This window comes from Lactuca virosa, chromosome 7 (genome assembly GCF_052849685.1).
Source record: "Lactuca virosa cultivar CGN04683 chromosome 7, Lactuca_virosa_CGN04683_v6, whole genome shotgun sequence".
Classification (NCBI taxonomy): Eukaryota; Viridiplantae; Streptophyta; class Magnoliopsida; order Asterales; family Asteraceae; genus Lactuca; species Lactuca virosa.
In genome coordinates, this window is record NC_136432.1 from 89,860,471 (window position 1) to 89,882,186 (window position 21,716).

General features: G+C 39.7%; 1 protein-coding gene across 1 annotated transcript; it reads left to right on the forward strand.

Annotated features, from left to right (window-relative positions):
- Window positions 1-12,800: 12,800 nt before the first annotated feature.
- LOC145125657 (uncharacterized) lies at window positions 12,801-14,687 on the forward strand. The gene is made up of 5 exons (XM_079061081.1): window positions 12,801-13,262; window positions 13,649-13,787; window positions 13,876-14,090; window positions 14,174-14,347; window positions 14,436-14,687. Exons 1-5 carry the CDS (start codon window positions 13,059-13,061, stop codon window positions 14,520-14,522), a joined length of 819 nt encoding a protein of 272 aa, XP_078917207.1. The 5' UTR covers window positions 12,801-13,058; the 3' UTR covers window positions 14,523-14,687.
- The last annotated feature ends 7,029 nt before the right edge of the window (window positions 14,688-21,716 follow it).

Consider the following 21,716-nt stretch of genomic DNA (forward strand, 5'->3'; position numbering starts at 1 on the left):
CAACAGTCCATGTTGACTCGACTCATCGAGTGCAGTTCACCAACTCGTCGAGTCCTTCCTGAACTCGAGAAGTCGTGAAATCCTTGATTGGCTCGTCGAGTTCCCCTTTAACTCGCCGAGTTCATACGTGTCCAAGAATTGGGAGAAACCTAGCCGACTCGCCGAGTCTTCGAACGACTCGCCGAGTTCAAGGCAATCTTCAACGGATTCGCCAAGTTTGTTCATCAATCCGACGAGTTCACGACCATCTTCATATGACTCGCCGAGGTGACTATGCAACTCGCCGAGTCCTTGCAGACCTTCATCCATGCAGACACTTTTTAAGCCATGCCAAGGTTCCAGATTACAGATCCAAGCTTCTAAGGCATGTTTAACACGTAAAGTTGCAAACTTTACACACATGCAAGGCTCTAAAGGCTCTAAATGACCAATCTAAGCTTCTAATGGAGCTTTACACCATAGGAGAGTCTCATCCTTGCAAAAGCTGGAAACTTTATGGACTTAGGACTCAAAAGAGGTTCAGATCTGAAGTTTCAACTTCAGATCTAGCTCTCATACCAACATCCCTTCATGAATAACTAAAGAAAGCCCTAGTTTTCACATATGAATGATTCTAGAAGAAAGAGAGGTTAAGGTAACAGTTGGTTACCTCCAAAACGTGCCCAAACTGAAGTAGACTCTGGATCCATATGGAAATCTTGATGCTAGCCTCTTGATCTACAAGTTCCCTTCACAAAAGTCACTCCCTAAAGCTCCAAAACACTCTCCAAGCTCTCACTCACAACAATTAGGGTTTCTGGGTCTCAAGAGGGTGATAGAGGACAGTGGGAGGCGCTAATGGTCCAATATATAGGGTGCAAAAACCCTGAAAATTAGGGTTTCCACTGCCAGCTCCTACTCGTTGAGTCCCTCATGCCGACTCGACGAGTCATTCATTAATTGACGTGTCCTGGCCCGCTGCTACTCGACGAGTCAAGCGCCAACTCGTCGAGTAGACCTTAGACATGAAGTCTAAATGGAAAAATTAATAATACCTGACGGTTGGGATGTTACAATTCTCCCCCACTTGACTTAGACTTCGTCCTCGAAGTCTGCTGTTGCGAATAACTCCGAGTAATGCTCCCGCATCTCAGCCTCCGACTCCCATGTCCACTCGGATCCCCTCTGATGCTCCCATTGTATCTTTACCAATGGAACCTCCTTGTTGTGCAGGACTTTCACTTTCCTTTCCAAAATGGCAATCGGCCTCTTAATATAATTCAGGCGCTCATCAATCTGAATGTCATCCAGTGGCACCACTGCCTACGGGTCCACAATGCACTTTCGCAACTGCAAAACGTGGAAAGTACTGTGGATCCGACTAAGCTCCTCCGGCAGCTCTAGTCTGTAAGCCACCTTGCCAACCCTGGAAATGATCCTGAACGACCCAATATATCGGGGACCCAATTTTTCCCTCTTCCTGAAGCGGATCACGCCCTTCCGGGGCGAGACCTTCTGGAGTACCATGTCACCAACCTGAAACTCTAACTCGGATCGGCGTCGGTCAGCGTAACTCTTCTGCCGACTCTGAGCGGTCTGCAGCCGCTGTCTAACCTGCTGAATCTTCTCGGTAGTCTGCAAGACCACCTCCATCCGACCCATCACCCTGTGACCAACCTCACCCCCAACAGACCGGGGTGCGACATTTCCGCCCATACAACAGCTCGAATGGCGGGGCGCCAATGCTAGAATGATAGCTGTTGTTGTAGGCGAACTCTGCAAGCGGTAGGTGGGAATCCCAGCTCCCACTGAAATCAATGACACACGCTCTCAACATATCCTCGAGGGTCTGAATGGTCCGCTCGCTCTGACCATCAGTCTGCGGATGGAAGGCTGTGCTGAAGTGGAACGGTGTGCCCAGCTCCTTGTGAAACTTCTGCCAGAAGCGGGAGGTAAACCTGACATCCCGATCAGAGACAATGGAAACGGGAACCCCATGGCGAGACACGATCTCGCAAACGTACATGTCGGCCAATATCTCGGCGGATGAGCTCTCCCGTATGGCCAAGAAATGGGCACTCTTGGTCAATCGATCCACGATGACCCATATAGCATCAAACCCCTTTGTCGTCCTCGGCAACTTGGTAATAAAATCCATCGTGATCTGTTCCCATTTCCACATGGGGATCTCCAGGGGCTGCAGCTTGCCATGCGGCCTCTGATGCTCGGCCTTGAACATCCTACATGTCAAGCACCTCTCGACGTACCAAGCGATTTATCGCTTCATGCACGGCCACCAATAGCTCAAACTCAAATCCCGGAACATCTTGGTGGGCCCCGGGTGAATAGAGAAATGAGACTTATGAGCCTCCTCCATAACCGTTTGCCTAACCCCACCAGACATCGGAACCCAAACCCGACCGCATCGGGTCAATAATCCCCGACTATCCTGCTCAAACCGTGTATTCTCACCCTTGATCCTCTCCAACTTCCAATTCTCCGGTCGCATGCCCTCAACCTGGGCATCTCTGATCAGACTCACAAGCGGGGAGTCCACTGCTATCCTCATACATACCGCTGGGGTGGAAGACCCAGCTGACTTGCGGCTCAAAGCATCCGCAACCACGTTCGCTTTACCAGGGTGGTAAAGGATCTCGCAATCGTAGTCCTTGACTACATCCAGCCACCTGCGCTGCCTCATGTTCAGGTTCGGCTGATCCATGATATGTCTCAAGCTCTTGTGATCCGTGTATATGGTGTAACGGACCCCGTAAACGTAATGTCTCCATATCTTGAGGGCGAACACCACCGCCCCCAGCTCCAAGTCATGCGTAGGGTATCTTGTCTCATGCGGCTTCAATTTCCGCGACGCATAAGCTATCACTCGTCCTTTCTGCATGAGGACCGCCCCTAACCCTGTGATGGATGCATCACAGAACCCCACAAAATCCTCAACTCCCTCCGAGAGTGTCAAGACTGGGGCCTCGTACAACCGCTGTCGGAGGGTCTCAAACGCCCTCTGCTGCTCAGGGCCCCACCGGAAATCCACCCCCTTCCTCGTCAGACGAGTGAGGGGTACCGCAATCTTGGAGAAGTTCTGTATGAATCTCCGGTAGTACCCTGCCAATCCCAAAAAGCTCCTGATGTCTGAGGGAGATTTCGGAACCTCCCACTGCATAACCGCCTCGATTTTGGCCGGATCGACCACAATCCCCTCTTGGTTAACGAGATGTCCGAGGAATTGGACCTCTCGTAGCCAAAACTCACACTTTGAGAACTTGGCGTACAGCCGTTCTCATCTCAGAACTCCCAACAACTCCCGCAGGTTCTCCTCATGCTGTTCTCGGGTCTTGAATACACCAAGATATCATCTATAAATACTATGACTGAGCGATCGAGCATCGGTCTACAGACCCGATTCATCAGGTCCATGAACACCGCTGGCGCGTTGGTGAGCCCAAACGGCATCACTACGAACTCGTAATGTCCATAACAAGTTCGGAACGCGGTCTTCTCCACGTCCTCCTCTCTGACCCTGACCTGATGATACCCAGACCTCAATTCTATCTTGGAAAACCAAGATGCACCCTGCAACTGATCGAAGAGATCGTCTATCCTCGGGAGTGGGTAACGGTTCTTCACCGTTAATTTATTCAACTCCCGGTAGTCAATGCACATCCGGTGCGAACCGTCCTTCTTCCGGACAAAAAGAATCGGTGCTCCCCATGGAGAACTGCTCGGACGAATGAACTGCTTGCCTAGCAGTTCATGTAGCTGTGACGACAGCTCCTGCATCTCTGGCGGTGCCAATCGGTACCACGCCTTAGCGATAGGGGCCGCACTTGGCACCAGGTCGATCCTGAACTCGACCTGTCTCTCCGGAGGTATCCCTGGCAACTCCTTCGGAAACACATCTGCAAATTCCATGACCACCGATACATTGGAAACCGAAATCTGATCCCTGACCCGCGTATCTACCACATACGCTAGATAACCCGCACACCCGTGCTGAATGTACTGCCGAGCCCTGGCAGCTGAACAAAACCCTGACCCCACTCTGGTGCCTTCACCATATACAATCAGTTCTCCCCCACTTGGGGTTCGAACTACCACTCATTGGCCCTCGCAATCAATCATAGCACCGAACCGACTGAGCCAATCCATGCCTACAATCACGCACACCTCCCCCATGGGGATCGGAATCAAATCTATCGGAAAGGACAACCCGAAAATCTCCAAATCACACCCTCGATAAACTGAAGAAGCAGAAACCCCGTGTTCGTTGGCGATAGACACTCGCAACGGACACTCTAACTCGCCTACTGGCACACTGAACTCCCTACTAAATGACTGAGATACGAAGGACCGACTCGCCTCCGAGTCAAATAAGACCAAAGCAGGCAAAGGGTTCACTAAAAACGTACCTAATCACAGGTACAACAGATAAGTATACATCAGATATAGAAAATGAGATAAAGGATAGAAACATACCAGCAACCACATCTGGTGCTGCCCTGGCTTCCTCTGCGGTCAATTGGAAAGCACGACCCTGAGCCTTCGGAGGCTCTGCCCTGACTGGTCTCCCATCCGTGATCCTCAAGGTAGCCGGTGCTGGAGCATGCGCCGACTTGGCGGCTAGCAACGGACAGTTGGCCTTAATGTGGCCAACCTGATCGCAGTGATAACATAACCGCATACCCTGAATCAGGACTGCCTGGCGGTAGTCCTTCGCGTAATGCCCCGTCTTGCCACACCTGTGGCACCCACTATCAGCTCGACACACACCAGAATGACCCTTGCCACACTTCCCACAAGTGCGGCTCTGCTGACCCCCGGTCCTAGTATCAGCGGTCTTATACCGCTTCGGTGCCGGCAAAGACTGTGTCGGGGCCTGCCGCTGCTCCCTTAACTGCAGCTCAATCTCTAACCCACGCCGTCTGGCGGCCTCCTGCAACTCTAGAAGAGTATCACATCGTTGGGTAGACACAAATTGACGGATATCCGTTTTGAGCATGCTCAGATAACGGGTCATCTGAGTCTACTCTGAAGCAAACTCCAGGCAAAACATCGCCCTCTCAGTGAACATACGGGTGATCTCCGTCACCGACTCCCCATCCTGTCTCAAACTCAGAAACTCTTGTGCCAAACGTTCCCGCTCAACCCGCAGAATGTAACGGGCACGGAACATGTCCCTGAACTGCTCCCAAGTAACAACAGCTCTCTGATCATCAGTGTACGACCCAGTCGCAAGTCTCCACCAGTCCTTGGCCCCAGACCTAAGCAGGTTCAGAGCACACCTGACCTTCTGGTCAGCAGGACACGAGCAGGTGAAGAAACACCCCTCCACATCTGAAATCCATCTCATAGCATTGATGGGATCCTGCGTCCCATCAAAAGTAGGGGGCTTCGTGTTACCGAAGTCCCTGTACTGGAAGCCCCTACCAACTCCTCCCCCTGCCGCTGATACAGCTGATGCAGCTGCCGCGGCGGCTGTCTCTGCAAGGGCTGCATAGCGCTCATCAAAGTACTCCACCATGGCGGTCTTAATCGACCCAAACATCTCTGGTAACTGTGCCCGGAACGCAGCAGCAACCTCCTCATGCAGGATCTCTCGAATCCTGGTATCCAACTCCTCTGTACCCATCTGCACCACTGGCTCAGGTGCTGTTGGCGCCTCCTGGCCTCTGTCCCCTGATCCTGATCCCGAACCGGATCCAGCCATAAAGCGTCTCGTCATCACCATTCTGAAACATACCACAAGATATCAGTTAATCCATATAAATAACTGGGAGCCAACTCCCGACTAACCCTAGGGATTGTGACTCACTTGCACGCGTATGGGTCCTGTGCTTTCAGTAGTATGGGCCCCCACTACCTTCCACACCTACCCATATTTGTCTTAAGCATCACCACAATTCCCTAACTGAATACACATCATAGCGAGCACTCAGTCCTCACTCCTAGAGGAATGCTAAATATCTCCTAACTGGCCTCTCGGCCTCACACAACCCACCTATCCATGAAACTTCCACCAACCCTGCAGCCCTAGTGTATGCTAGCCATACATAACGCTGGACCCTATAGACTTTCGAATATCCAATCCTACCCTAAGCTCCCAATCAAACAAGAACAGAACATAAGGCCAAATAACATTCTCAGGCTATAAGATCTTGGTTATGTATAACTGTGATGCATACACTAAGCAACTACAGTAATGATGTCAATCTCATATAAAGGAAACCCTAGGCTAACAGGCATCATGTAATCAGGCAATTCTATCATGCAATTCCTGAAGATCCCTAGCCTAGTACTAACATGATGTTCTAATATATCTCATAATCAAATAACTTGTATGGTATTTTGGGGTCTACTTACTGGCTCCGGCTGATCGTACATCCTGCATCCTCCTTTACTTATTTTGAAAACCTTTTTAAAGAAATTATTTTGAAAATCCTTTCCTTGATTTGAGACTAGAGTTACACGCATGACTCGCCGAGTTGACTATGCAACTCGCCGAGTCCTTGCAGACCTTCATCCATGCAGACACTTTTTAAGCCATGCCAAGGTTCCAGATTATAGATCCAAGCTTCTAAGGCATGTTTAACACGTAAAGTTGCAAACTTTACACACATGCAAGGCTCTAAAGGCTCTAAATGACCAATCTAAGCTTCTAATGGAGCTTTACACCATAGGAGAGTCTCATCCTTGCAAAAGCTGGAAACTTTATGGACTTAGGACTCAAAAGAGGTTCAGATCTGAAGTTTCAACTTCAGATCTAGCTCTCATACCAACATCCCTTCATGAATAACTAAAGAAAGCCCTAGTTTTCACATATGAATGATTCTAGAAGAAAGAGAGGTTAAGGTAACAGTTGGTTACCTCCAAAACGTGCCCAAACTGAAGTAGACTCGGGATCCACACAGAAATCTTGATGCTAGCCTCTTGATCTACAAGTTCCCTTCACAAAAGTCACTCCCCAAAGCTCCGAAACACTCTCCAAGCTCTCACTCATAGCAATTAGGGTTTCTGGGTCTCAAGAGGGTGATAGAGGACAGTGGGAGGCGCTAATGGTCCAATATATAGGGTGCAAAAACCCTGAAAATTAGGGTTTCCACTGCCAGCTCCTACTCGTTGAGTCCCTCATGCCGACTCGACGAGTCATTCATTAATTGACGTGTCCTGGCCCGCTGCTACTCGACGAGTCAAGCGCCAACTCGTCGAGTAGACCTTAGACATGAAGTCTAAATGGAAAAATTAATAATACCTGACGGTTGGGATGTTATATTTAAATTCCAAAACTTAAAGGGTACAATTTGAAACTTTCAAAATCATAAGATCAAAAATTTTAAATAATTAAACTAATCACATAATTTTGTCATTATCTTAAATTTGACCAAATCCATCTATTTTGATAAGGAAATCAGATTACCAATCAACAAATTCAATTTATGGTGATAAAAACGAATTATGGTAATTATCCTATTCCAAAATAGGTCAAAAATTCGAGAAATCAGCTAACAGACGAGCCAACTCGTCGAGTCAGGGCATGGACTCATCGAGTTCATCCAACTCGTCGAGTTCATCATAAAACTCGTCGAGTTTGTTGAATAGAAAACGATTTCTGTTTTGCATTCGATTTGGACAGTTTACTATTGCATCAATGTGACATCCCCAAAATCACGGCCATAAAAGACCGTTTTAATTTATGCTTTTAAAATAATTTCAGAGTAAATCCATTGATTTAAAAGAGCTGCGGAATTTGTTCCCAAAACAAAATACGATAAAATAAAGTTTATCAAAGCATTTCATCACGAGATGCATTTTCATTATATAACAATATTCGGGATGTCATGTTCCGATAAACAGACCAAAAGCATAAACAACAAAAGATAGACCATACAACAGTTACATATAACAACTGGTCTAATATCAAAAGATCTTGATAAGTCATCCAACTTATGCTCTCGCGCCACTACCTGTAATACAACAAAACTGAGTGGGTCAGGCTTGGGAGCCTTTCAACCCACAATAAATAATTATATTTAATTTCACCAACCAACAATAACCCGATTACCCATTCCCGTTATCCTCACTTTACGTCCCTAAAACAACATCTATCTCAAGGGACCTAATCTAGGATTTTTCATCGGGACGGACATTACTGCAAGGGGTTTCCTCAACAATAGATGTCCTAAAGGCAACCATGAGGGGGATAGAGTACACCGGTGAACACATCGTTCACAACACCTACAGGTTATGAGCCTGCTAGTGTTCCACATGACTGTCTAGAAAGAGTCTGTGGTCGTCATCCATACTCCGCTAGATGACTAGATCAACAACAACATCGAGGCCTCTCATCTGTTTATCACACATCAACTATCTACCCATGTTCTACCCAACATATTAGTAGATAAAAATATATATTTTTATACATAGTTTAAAACCTGTATAGCATGTTCATTCAATACATGTTCCACATAACAGATGAGGCACACACACATAACACGTATTTCATAGAGAAGAAATCATATCTATGAGATAGAAGAAAGTGAATATACATTCACACATATAACAACAAAATATACACATAACATGTATTTCATATAAAATACTTCATAATTATGCGTTAGAAGAAAGTAACTACACACTCACTTGATCAGAAGATGATCGGACAGCACTACGGCTTGTAGCAGTAGTATTCTTCGGTAGATCTGGAAGATCTTCACAAAAATTGGCTTCTCGCTGGCAGAGCTTCGGCTCGGGAATTGCACTTCTCGGGATCTTCGGGGCTTCGGGACTCGCTTCGGGTCTCGGGAATGATACCGGGGCTTCGGGGGATTAAAATAGGGCTTAGAGAGAGTATCGGGAATGGGAGAGTAAGAGATGAGCAACCAAACTCGGCTGACCCTCGATTTCTATTTATAGGGTGAATTTTCTGAGTTCACCTCGTGAGTTTCTAATATTCACCTCGTGAACTGGCTCACCTCGTGAGTTTCTAATATTCACCTCGTGAGCTCGATACGTCATTGTGTTCGTCACGACCACTTGCCTTGGAAGACGTCCATCATCTGTTCACCTCGTGAGTCACTAATGCTCACCTCGTGAACTGGCTCACCTCGTGAGTTTCTAATATTCACCTCGTGAGCTCTGACACAGCCTTGGGGTTCACGCCCCGAACTTCAGAAATTCATAACTTTCGCATACGAGCTCCGTTTTCAACGTTCTTTACATCCACGCGTTGGTGAGATTATGCTCTACAACTCTCATTTAGACTCCGTCGGCTAATTTTGACTTTATTTTTATTATATTTTTATTATATTATTTTTAGTAGGCCGGGACAGGAAAACTCCGTTAGAAATTCATAACTTCTTCATCCGAAGTCCGTTTTTGTCTGTCTTTTTACCGTTGGACTACTATCGACGAGATCTTCGATTCTCGTTTAGATTGTTTCGGCTAAAAACCGCTCGATCTCAAATCGAGTATTCGGGTTGCACACTGCTAAGTCGAAACTTCGGAAAATCATAACTTCCTCATACGAAGTCAGATTTGGGCGTTCTTTTTATGCACGCTCTCGGTTTAACGAACTCTACAACATTCTTTTAGATCACTAAGGTTAAATATCGCTCTATCGTAAATTCATATTTTACGTCATTCAGCGTCGTGCCGGTTCTGTCGCGAAACTTCGACAGGTCATAACTTCTTCGTTATAATTCGGATTTCGGCATTCTATATATATTCGGAAACCTCGTTTCAACTACTACAACATTATCCATAGATATCGAGCTTATCTAAGATTTCATTTTGACGCTTATTTTTATTCTTAATTCAATTAAGACATACAATTAAGCACAAAACACAAAATACTCAAATAATACACTTCTATTATTTCAAAATGAGTTACAAAGGTTAACCTAGACTACTATATCAACATTAATGACAAGCCCAGAAACACAGGCGTTACAATCAAATATAACAGAAAAACATCCTAGGCTCTGATACCACTGATGGGTTTTGAGCATAACAACATCCTATGTGATCATGCAACCCTAATTCCTTTGGATCTAAGCTTTTCTCTAGTTATACATGCAAATAGAAATTCCAAAGCAATAACCCTAATACTAGCATACAATTTTCGAGATCTATATGAAAACTTGGGTTAGAACATTACCTTGCTTGTTATCTAGTAATAACAAGAATTCCATGGATGATATTGACACTTGAAAGTTCTAGTGCCTCAAGTGTTGCACCTCTAATGGAGTCACAAACACCAATAGCAAAGGATGAGTGAGAGAGAGGGTAAAACACTATGATTTTCGGCTAGGGTGTCTCTTAGAATGCATAGGCCGAAAATCATATGCCAATGGGGTCTTTATATAACTGTGGCTGCTAGGGTTTTTAGGTGGAAACCCTAATCCTTGCTTAGGCTCCAAGCAGCCCATGGACATCCCTTCTGGAAGGCCTTAGACGATTTTTATAGGGCCTCCCTATAAAAATTCGTCCACCCCATTCCAAGGGAGTCCAGCAGCCCAGTTTGCAACTATCAATGATTTGCAAAACCAATACCCGTACTTTTAATCAGTTCCTTTAATCCCAAAATTAATACCAAATTAATTTATGATTAAATACTAATTAAATAATATGATTTCTAATTAATATATTATTCTTATAATATATTAATAAATCATTAAATAACCTCTTTCTCCAAAAGTCATCATATCAAGTTGCTATGGTGAAGGCAACACAAAAGGACCATGCTACTATCAAATCAAGTTCATACCAATTATAGTTATGGGCTTAGACACCTAATCCAACACACACGTTTCTACATTGATGGTCACGTTGTGAGGTTTCCTTCCTCACATCTTGACCATTTATTAATTGGGGTTTTACATCTTTAAATTGATCAAAAACATAAAAATATCGAATACTTGGATTAGGTGTTACACATCATTTCTCATGCCTATGTTCCTAGCATGCACACTATGTCTTTCCTTGGTCATCCATTTTGTGATCAGATCGACTAGTTTCTCCTTTGATGATACTCAATTTACAACTAGATCTCCATACTCAACTCTATCTCTAATGTAGTGGAATTTCATCTTTATATGCCTTGACCTTCCATGATCTCTAGGTTCTTTAGTCAAAACGACTGCACCTTTGTTATCATAGAATATCTCTAACAGATCTTTGTTACTCGGAACAACTCTAAGGCCACCTATGAAGTTTTTGATCCAGGTAGCTTCCTTGGATGCTTCGCTTGCAGCAATATATTAAGAATCACATGTAGAGTCCACCGTTGTCTCCTATTTTGAACTTTTCCAGGTCACCATACCACCATTCAAAATGAATACCCATCCAGACTGTGACTTTGAATCATCTTTATCTGTTTGGAAACTTGCATCAATATATCCCTTCACAACAGGCTCTTGTTCACCACCATATACACGCACCATGTCTTTCATATTTCTCAAATACCTAAGAATGTTCTTAACAACCGCCCAATGAATTAGTCTAGGATTTTCCTGATATCAACTTACCATGCTCAAAGCATGCGATACATCAGGACAAGTACATGTCATCGTGTACATGATCAATCCTATAGCTGAAGCATATGGGATACGAATCATTTTGTCATGTTCATCACTAGAACTAGGACATTAAGACTTGCTCAATTTAACGCTATGGCGCACTGGAACATTTCCTTTCTTGGAATTTTCCATATTGAATCCATTCAATACCTTATCCACATATGTACTTTGAGTGATTCCTATTAAACTCTTCGATCAATCTTTATAGATTCTTATACACAATATATATATATGTCGCTTCCCCTAGGTCCTTTATAACAAAACATTTCCCAAGCCAAGCTTTTACATTTTCCAACTTAAGACAATTGTTTCATGTGGGTAATATGTCATCTACATACAACACTAGGAACACAACGACACTCCCACTAGCTTTGACATACATGCATGACTCATCTGGAGTTCTCAAAAAACCAAACTCTTTGACTTTCTCATGGAAGCACAAATTCCAGCTTCACGATGCTTGTTTAAGTCCATAGATAGACATTTCAAGCTTAAAAACTCTATTAAGATACTTAGCATGTTCAAACCCTTCACTTTGTGTTTTGTACACATCCTCTAAATAATAATGATTTATGTATTATAAACAATTTATCCATCATTATTTTATAATTAACTATTAACTATAGGTAAAAATGTAAATTATTATGTAATTATGAGTTAATTATATGTAAAAGATATAAAAGTATTATGTAACCATTAGGTATTCAGTAAAAAAGTAAAATTTAGTTATTGAGGAGTATGAATAAATTGAAAATGAATATGAATAAATAAAGCCTTTTTTTGAATCGAAAAATATAAATATATAATCTACTCTTAAACTAACATTTAATTTCATTTATTTTTATCTATGTCCACGACGAGACTTAAACCCTCAACCTCAAAAAAAAAAAAAAATATCACCTGATACCGTTGAGCTAGAAAACTTTTGGTAAATAGTACCTATTGGTTTATAAAAAAAATACAAAGAATCATTTATAGAAAAAGAATACAAAGGATCATTGTTATGCAATTTGGTAAAGGAAACCCATATTTGACAACAGTCGGTTAAGTGTACGGCTGTTACACAGATTACCTCAAGCTTCCAATTATAAAACAACACGTTTCAGTAAACTATTGCCTATAATAAAAACCATATATAACCTTCACGTCACTTTAACCCAACGCCTAGGGGAACCAGAAGTGGATTGAATATCGAAATTCGATAAAAAGCCAAACCCTTTCTTTGTATGCTTTGCGATCTAGGGAAATCGATACTTATTTTTCGATTGGATGATCAACAAAACTCGAATTCGATCGAATTAGTGAAAAAGCAATTTAGATCGAGGATCGGAAGACTAGTTTTTTGATGTCCGATTGAAGTGATAAAGAGGGCGGAACCCTAATTATTGAATTATTGGGGCTTTTGTATTTGATTGAATTGAATCGCTGTATGAAAGATATAGGGGGGAGAAGGCGATCATAGAAAACAAAAAACAGAGCTGCACACACAACATGTCTGCGGTGGTGTGCGGGAAAAGATCATCTTTCTTCGAGGATCATACCGTACCTTCTTCATCATCGGCGTCGCCTCCTGCTTCTAAAAGAATCCGTTGCTTTTCTTCTTCGTCCCCTGTGCAATTTTCCTCAGCGACTCCATCGTCGCGGTTTTTCGCACTCGATCGTCTCATCGCGCTGTTCCCTGAGATGGATAAGCAGGTTCGTTACTTGTTAATCGGTTCCTTATTGGTATTAGTTCGTTTCTCCTTTCAGAAAGAAGCATCTAGTATATATGTAATTTTATCGTTCTTGTTTCATATAGCTATATTCTTGTGTTTCCTTCTCTAAGTAGAAAGATTTCCTGTTGTTGCTGTTTGTGTAGCATTCTTTAATTGTCAACAGAGGAGAAACATATGTTTATACTTTATAACTTGAAGCTAACTCTTTGCAATGGTAGTTTATCTAAAATTGTTTTTTCTTTAGATTGTGTTTCATATAAGAACACTTTCTTGGTTTAATGGAATACCAGATACTGACAATCAGAATCATATATATATATATATATATATATATATATATATATATATATATATAATCTATTTCAGCTTCTTGAAAGAACTCTGAACGAATGTGGTGATGACATTGAAACTGCAATCAAAAGTCTTACTGAGCTACGTTTAGTTTCTGTTGAACATGCTGCCTCTGCTGTTGGAAAGGAATCCGAGTATCAAATCCAACCCAATGGTGTGTCCTGTTCTTTCTATCTTATCTCTTTTAGGTATCTTTAACAATTCTTATGCTACTGCTTACTGTGTATGTATTGATGTTTTAGCTAATGGTGTTGCAAATGGTGAGGCTGTTCTTATTGAGAATTCATCACCTCAAAAACCACCTGTAGATGGTGCAGATTGGGTTGACCTTTTTGTGAGAGAAATGGTGAGTGCTTCCAACATTGATGATGCTCGAGTTCGTGCTTCAAGAGCTCTTGAATTGTTGGAGAAATCTATATGTGAACGTGTTACAACTGAGGCACATGGTCTTCAACAGGTGGGTTGACTTTAACTTTAACTCCTCTCTTCTCTTTCTCTAGGGTTTGTTAATTGAATGATGATGATTTTGTTTATCTGTAGGAAAATATGATGATGAAGGAACAACTTCAAGCCCTAATTCAAGAAAACTCTCTGTTGAAAAGAGCTGTTGCAATTCAACATGAAAGACAAAAGGAATTTGAAGATAGGGGGCAAGAGTTGCATAATCTAAAGCAAATGGTATCTCAATACCAAGAACAACTTAGAACTCTTGAGGTATTTTTTCATTATTTAAAAAAAAAAAAAAAATTTCAAAGGATTTTCTGTCTTTATAATTGATTATGAATTTATGATTGATTCTCAGGTCAACAACTATTCTTTGACCATGCACTTGAAGCAGGCTCAGCAAGGTAGCTCAATTCCAGGGCGATTTCACCCTGATGTTTTTTAATTAAATTTTGAGAGATTTATATTATACTCTTGAATTTTACTTGGTATTATATATATATAAAGCCTAATTATCCAAGGCTTATATAATATATACTTCATATTTTCAGACTTGTGTTATTGTATTGTTGTACAACAAAATATATCAATTTCATGGCTTTTTCATCTACTTATTGAAGATTTTATTTGCTATCTGAATTCTGATTGATTAACTGGAACAAAATGGGTAGAAAAATAATTAACTCTCAAATGATAACTGTGTATCATGAAAATAATAACATATAATTATGGTTTTCGAAATTATGATTTTCAAAATTGTAATATACTTTTATATGTACTACTACAAAGTAAAATAGTTTGAAGTATAGATTTTCAAATATCTATTTTTTTTTGAAGCGAACTCTTTATATACGGTGATTTTTTTTTTTTCACAAGTTTCTCTTGTTGACTAAGAAAATTATTATTATTTTTTTAAAGTATATGTTTGAAAATCAGAAAATGTATCTTCGGAAATATGTGAAGTGATTACATCTTTGAAATCATTTTGCACAGATAGAAGTACATTGCATTTGAAATCATATTGCATAAAAGGAAAATTTCAAAATACTCTTATTATTATATTTTGTATTTTTTGCCAACTCATTTTAACAATCATTTAGGTGAAAAACTGTGTTAGTAACTAACCTTTTACGTGAAGAATTGTAACAAAAAAAGACCCTATATTTTTCAACCCATTCAATTCACTTGCCATATCATTTTCTTTATTTAATTAAATTAAAAAATATAAAATATAACAAAACATAACAATTTTTATGGCCACATGCATCAAAATCAAAACCAATCAAATAAAACATAACATTATCTAATTGAATTAGAAATGTGAATATATTCATTTTCATTGTACAAATTTATATTAAAACAAAAAACATAAAACTAAAAGGAAATACCACAGGTTATCAACCCATACGCATCAAAACAAAAAAGTGGGAATGAATATTTTATGTTTATTCCTCCTAAAAATGGACGGACTGGTAAACTCGTTAATGGAGTAAATGTAAGAAGCCGTTCAACTCATTGCTTCCCAGCCTTCCCTTACCAAAACTTTAACCCATTTGGACTCCTTCCTCCCTTACAAGTTGTTTAAAGTAATTTATCTTTCACATGAAAAGTTATCAAAAGAAAGAGAGAAAATTATTATTAGTTTTTTGGAGTAATTTTATTTGAGAGATGTATTATTTAAAGAAACTTTTATAAATAAAATTGTTTTATTATGTAAAATACGAATATACGATTGTTGTATTTAGATTAATCAGATTTGTTTGTTAACAATCATAACTAATAATTCAAATATTAAGAACTAATAAAAATCATCTTAAATTATTACTGTGTATAATGTGTATGTGTTAAACAAGTAGATAATCGATTCTTACAAAGATTTTTTCTAACAAGAGTATCGTTAACAATCTAGGAATATATATAGAAAACTTCATTTAAGACAAACTTAATTTTAAAAGACTGTGAGACCAATTTTTTTTAGTTAAATATTTTAGTATTAAAAACATAATATGTATAATACTCTAACATTATGTTTTTAGAATATTTCAGTGTAAAATGTGTTAACAATATTGTTTTAGAATCTTAAAATATAATATATATTATGTTTTTATGAAAAGTAGAATATTAGATTATTTCATTAGAAAAAACTGGTCTCACAGAATCACAAAAATTGACACGTCTCAAATGAACATAACACTATATATATATATATATATATATATATATATATATATATATATATATATATATATATATATATATATATATATAGACACACACACGTTCAAATAAGAACCACTAAAGGTTAGGAACTATCTAGGAATTATATATATATATATATATATATATATATATATATATATATATATATATATATACACACACGTTCAAATAAGAACCACTAAAAGTTAGGAACTATCTAGGATTTATTTTCATTAAGGGTATTTTTGTCTATTCCACTAGTAGCTTTATTTAAACCATTTTCTTACTTACAATTCATTATATTCATAATCAGATCCAGATTTAGATATATTCTCTCTCCTCTCAATAAGCTTCAATAACACAAATAATTTCTCATTTTGATTGCTACCACTAGTGATGCATACCACCGCCAACGACGACCATGCGACCTCCGGCGATTGTCATCACGGTCGTTGCTCTGGTGAACCATTGCCATCACCCCTAACATCAGTCTTCTACACCTTCACACACACACACGCACACACACACACACACACACACACACACACACACATATATATATATATATATATATATATATATATATATATATATATATATATATGATTTGTGCTTCGTCCCCAATGACCTTCCGACCGCCGACCTCTCCAATGCTGCAAAAAATTTAATGTTGCATCCCTCAACCTTTCAAATCTGAAGCCAAAGATGTCGGAGAAGTCACCAACCGCCATCAACCTTTTAGATTTGAAGCCAAAGACGTACATATTTCTCAGATCCGATGTGTTTTGTGTAATTTCAAGCATAGATCTGGTGTATACAAAACATTTCATGGTGGTTAGTGGTAGTTCCACCACCACATCGGATATATTTCACCATCATCGCCTCCTCTCCTCAAACTGCCAAAAAAGTCACCAACCGCCATCAACCTTCAAATCTGAAGCCAAAGATACACCAATTTCTCAGATCTGGTTAGACCTGGTAAGATATGATGTGTTTGGTGCAATTCAAGCATATATATGGTGTACGAAGCATTTCATGGTGGCCAGAAGTGGTTCCAGCGTCACATCAGAACTGATGTGTATGGTGCTTATAGATCTTATATATGTGGTGCTTTTAAGGCGTTTGATGAAATGCTTCACCAAAATTAGGTATGTTTTTAAGTTGTAAGTACTATGAATGAGAGTCCTGAACTGTTTTATTAAACTATAAATGAAAGTCTAGAAATGATTTATTAAACTGTGAATTTATGAGGTAAATACAAGGTGTTTGATGAAACGCCTTAACAAAATAAAGTATGTTTTTAAGTTGTTAATACTGTGAATGAGAGTCCATAACTGCTTTATTAAACCGTGAATGGAATTTTTGAAATGTAAATTTTAAGTTGAGAGTATGGATGTGAATGTATAATTTTTGTGTATGAAACTATGAATTTATTGTATTAAGATGTGAATTTTGTGTTTTAAACTTTGAAATGGCTGTATAAGCAGTGAATTGCTTGTATGAATACGTGATTTTTTTTTATGAATTTTGTGTTTGCTTTTGAAAGATGAGATGATGTAAAAACCCAAAGTCTTCTTCTTCAAAACAACGTTATAAGTTATTAACATGTTCTTCAACTTCTGGATTGACCCAAAAATAGCCAGAGATAGCAAGTTGTTTTCTTTCTATTGTTAAGTTCCAACGGGATTAAGAAGTGATAGTTTTGTGCAAGTTTTGCAAAGACATGGCACAAAATTTTGAGATGAACCAAGTGCTTAGTGAGTGCCTTGGAAAGATCATTTGAATGCTGGAAGCACATATGATTAGATCCATCCATTTAGAAGATGCAATGTTCTAGTTGAAGAATGAACATGTGTTGAACTGAATAAACACCTACTGGTAGAGATTTGTGAATAACCTTCGTACCATAGGGAAGTAAGAATCTGACTCCTTTGAAGGTTCTCTTCCGAGACACTGAAGCAGATGCTGAGAATAAGGAAGGTTTATTTGAGGTTGTTGATACAAAAAGTGGCCCTCTTTAGCTAAAGGAACCGCAGTATGATAAGTTGCTGATACCGCAGTGAGAATTGATACCGCAGTGAGAGTTTTTGTCTACCGCAATTGGAAAGCTATTGTTGAACCGCATTTACTACCGCAACCTCATCTACTACCGCAACTGCATCCGCTACCACAATTGAAGATTGCATGAAGATCTACTTTGTTTTATTACGGACATAGCGTACACTCTTTTTATTATCCCGTGAACCGTAGATTGTTACTGAGGTCAGTAGTTTAATATTAGTTTATTTCAAATGTAACTTTTCGGGACTCTATATATAGAGACTCCCTCTTCATGTAATCTTATCCACTTTCACGATCTTTTGAGCTAATACAGAAATACAAAGATCACTCTCTCAAATATCCATCTTGTCTAATATCCGAGATTCTCTTCACCTTAAGTTGTTCACATTTACTAACTAGTGTTTAACTGCAAACCTTGTTATGAATCAACTTGGTGTCTACTTGATATAACTTGTTGTTGTTTATATTTCCTTTACATTTCCGCAACTAACTATGTAACACTTCTAACTTATTATTGTTGAGCTAACTTGATCCTTGAGATTAACTTATTCCGCAACTATTATCTTGTATTAACATTTGTTCAAGTGTTTCTCAAAAGTCTTTCTCTCAACAGAGGTCTTAGGTACTAAGTCAAGATCCTTAAATTTTGTGACGAGTCTCTCTAGAATAAGCCTCAGTTCCTCAACATATTTTCCTTTCTGCTTGTTGATCAACTCAAGTAGTTGCATCCATTAATTGTACCCAAACTTCATAAAATCTTGAGAAGATAGAACTTCGGTATATTGGCCAACAGCTTTTCCATTGTCACCATGTCTTATGATATACACTGTAAGCATTCTTTCAATATTGGTCTTGGAGCATCTTACTTTTATGATTGGATCATGATCACTTCTTCTTGTCAGTACATCTCCAAACCTGTTTCTATCAAGTATGGTAATTGCACTTCCCTGAACATATTTCTCCTTTGATGCTTTCAAATTGAACTTTTCCATTCGTTCAATCTGATCAAACAGATGCCAGAGTCGGTAACCACCTTTGGAATCTTCTTAGAATTTCTCCTGTCATACATTTGATTAGAGGACTGAATGTTATGTTGTCTGGCATACTCCCTAGCCACTTTGATAGAAACACCCTAAATTTTTTCCATCTCAGAAACTGTACGCTCTTTACATTTCTTCTTGGAAGGACCAACATCAGGGGCAGTTGTTTCCTTTCTTTTCTTGCTTAGTGGAACATCATCTTCATTAGATTCAATGTCACTTGGTTGCCCTTGAGGAACATGCTGCTCCCCCTCAACATCAGCACCGGTAGTACCAGTGTTAGGGTATATGGTCTGAATAGGTTGAACATCAATAAAAGACAAGTCTATATAATAGAATTCATCATTAACATCTGATTGCTTCATTTTTAGCGTCATCAATAGCAGTGCCACTGGTGAATTCCTTAATTAGATTCTCCCCCTTTTTGGTATCATTAGTTTGAGGGGAGGGCATAATGGAAAGTGCCGATGTTTTATTATGAGGAGGAGTAGTTGAAGGAGGAGTAGTGGATGGTGAAGGACCTGGAGGCAGTAGTGGCGGACGCGGAAGCATAGAGGTGGAGGGTTCGCTGAATGGAAGAGCCTCTTTAGAATCAGGTGGTGGTTGTTGTTCATTCCTTGGAGGAGACTGATACCCATCTTTAGTTTTAGTGTTAATGCCTAAAATTATACGCTTGATTTTAGTGATACCAGTCTCCATTGTAACAAAACGATGATTCATAGAAGTGACCTGAACTAGAGACTCCAATTTCGAAAGATTTTTCTCCTGAAAATATTTGAAACCAACAAGAAACTGTCATGGTAGTGATTGCTCCCCCTAAATAGTTGCTTGTGTGGGAAGAATTTGTTGAATAGGACAATGTTCAAGCTAAGCAGATAATGTAAGATCATGCTGGACTTGTGGAGCTTCAGAAGTACAAAATAGAGAAGTTCACACACGATCAAGAGAGGATGTATGAGTAGGAGGAGTATTACCTTGATCATGTGGAGGAGTCTCAGAGATATAATTAGTTTCAACATCATTACCTTGTTGAGCTGGAGGAGTTTTCGGAATGAGCTCTTATTCTTCTTCAAATGATGAAGAAGACTCAAACCGAATGTGTTTATTTGGTCGACCTGATTCAACTTCTTTAAAATCCTGTAAGTTCACTTGATTTGCTTGAACTTGATAAACATGAACCATTTCCGTATATTCACTATTCCACTCAAAATTACTGTCATCATTAAGATTCTCATTGGCAACGTCAACATCTTCATCAGACTGAGAGAGACTCTCAGTGTCTGCTTTTAAATCTTCTACAATGCGTTGGTTTGACACCGAGTGGGTCTCATCCTCCATTATTTCATCCTCAGAGAGGACAACAGGTGCAACATATGGAAGTTTCTCACACTCGTAAGGAGCGTTAATCCACTTATGCATACCCTTTTTAATGCTCCAATCATCATTAGGGTTTTGATTGAACAACTTGGAAGAGGTGAATGAATGAATCCAATCTACAACTTGATCATCACCATAACCGGCACCAACATGTTGAAGAAAGAGTGCAAACCATCTGTGATATGGGACATAAGTGGACCTTTTATTTCCTCTGATAATCTCATCAATTTGATCAAATATCAGCTAAAAAAATTCAAGTTGGTTATTCTTGATAATAGAGAAAAGGATATGTTGTTCAAAGGAATTCATTTCATCAAGGCTCCTAATTTTGTGAGCGAGACACTTGTCGAGAACGCCAGTAAGAAATTTCCAAGTAGTGTGAAGTTTCTATAGAATAACATTGTGGTTTCCTTGCTTCTTAAAATCGTTGTCCAAATTTTCTAGAATAGCACGACATTCAGCCATAGCAGGAAGAGGAAAATATTCATCACGAATTGGTAATTCATAAAGCTATTCAAATATTCATTGCAATCATTGGAATCATATAATTTTCATCATCGATTGTGCCAACAATTACTCCAACATCATGCAAGTAGAAGTATAGTAGAACTCACAAACATGTTGTGGAAGAAAGGGATCAACAACATTGAAAAGAGCATAGCAAAGTGGAGATGCTGTAAGATAGGCCACACAATCTTTAAATCCCTTGTTTTCTTATTTTTTAGGGATTTCAGGAGAGAATGCGACATTGTTGGACATGATGATGATAGGACTATCAGGAGTTCTAGCAGCTTTGATGACATTTGGTGTAGGAGAATATGTGTAGAGAACAGATGGAGGAGCCATTGCGATTAGGTTCTTGTGATTTAAGACAAACAAGGGATTTTGATCACAATTGAAAGTGTAATGTGACGATGATGATATAAGTCCCCCTTTATACCTCAGAGAGAATCATTGAGAAG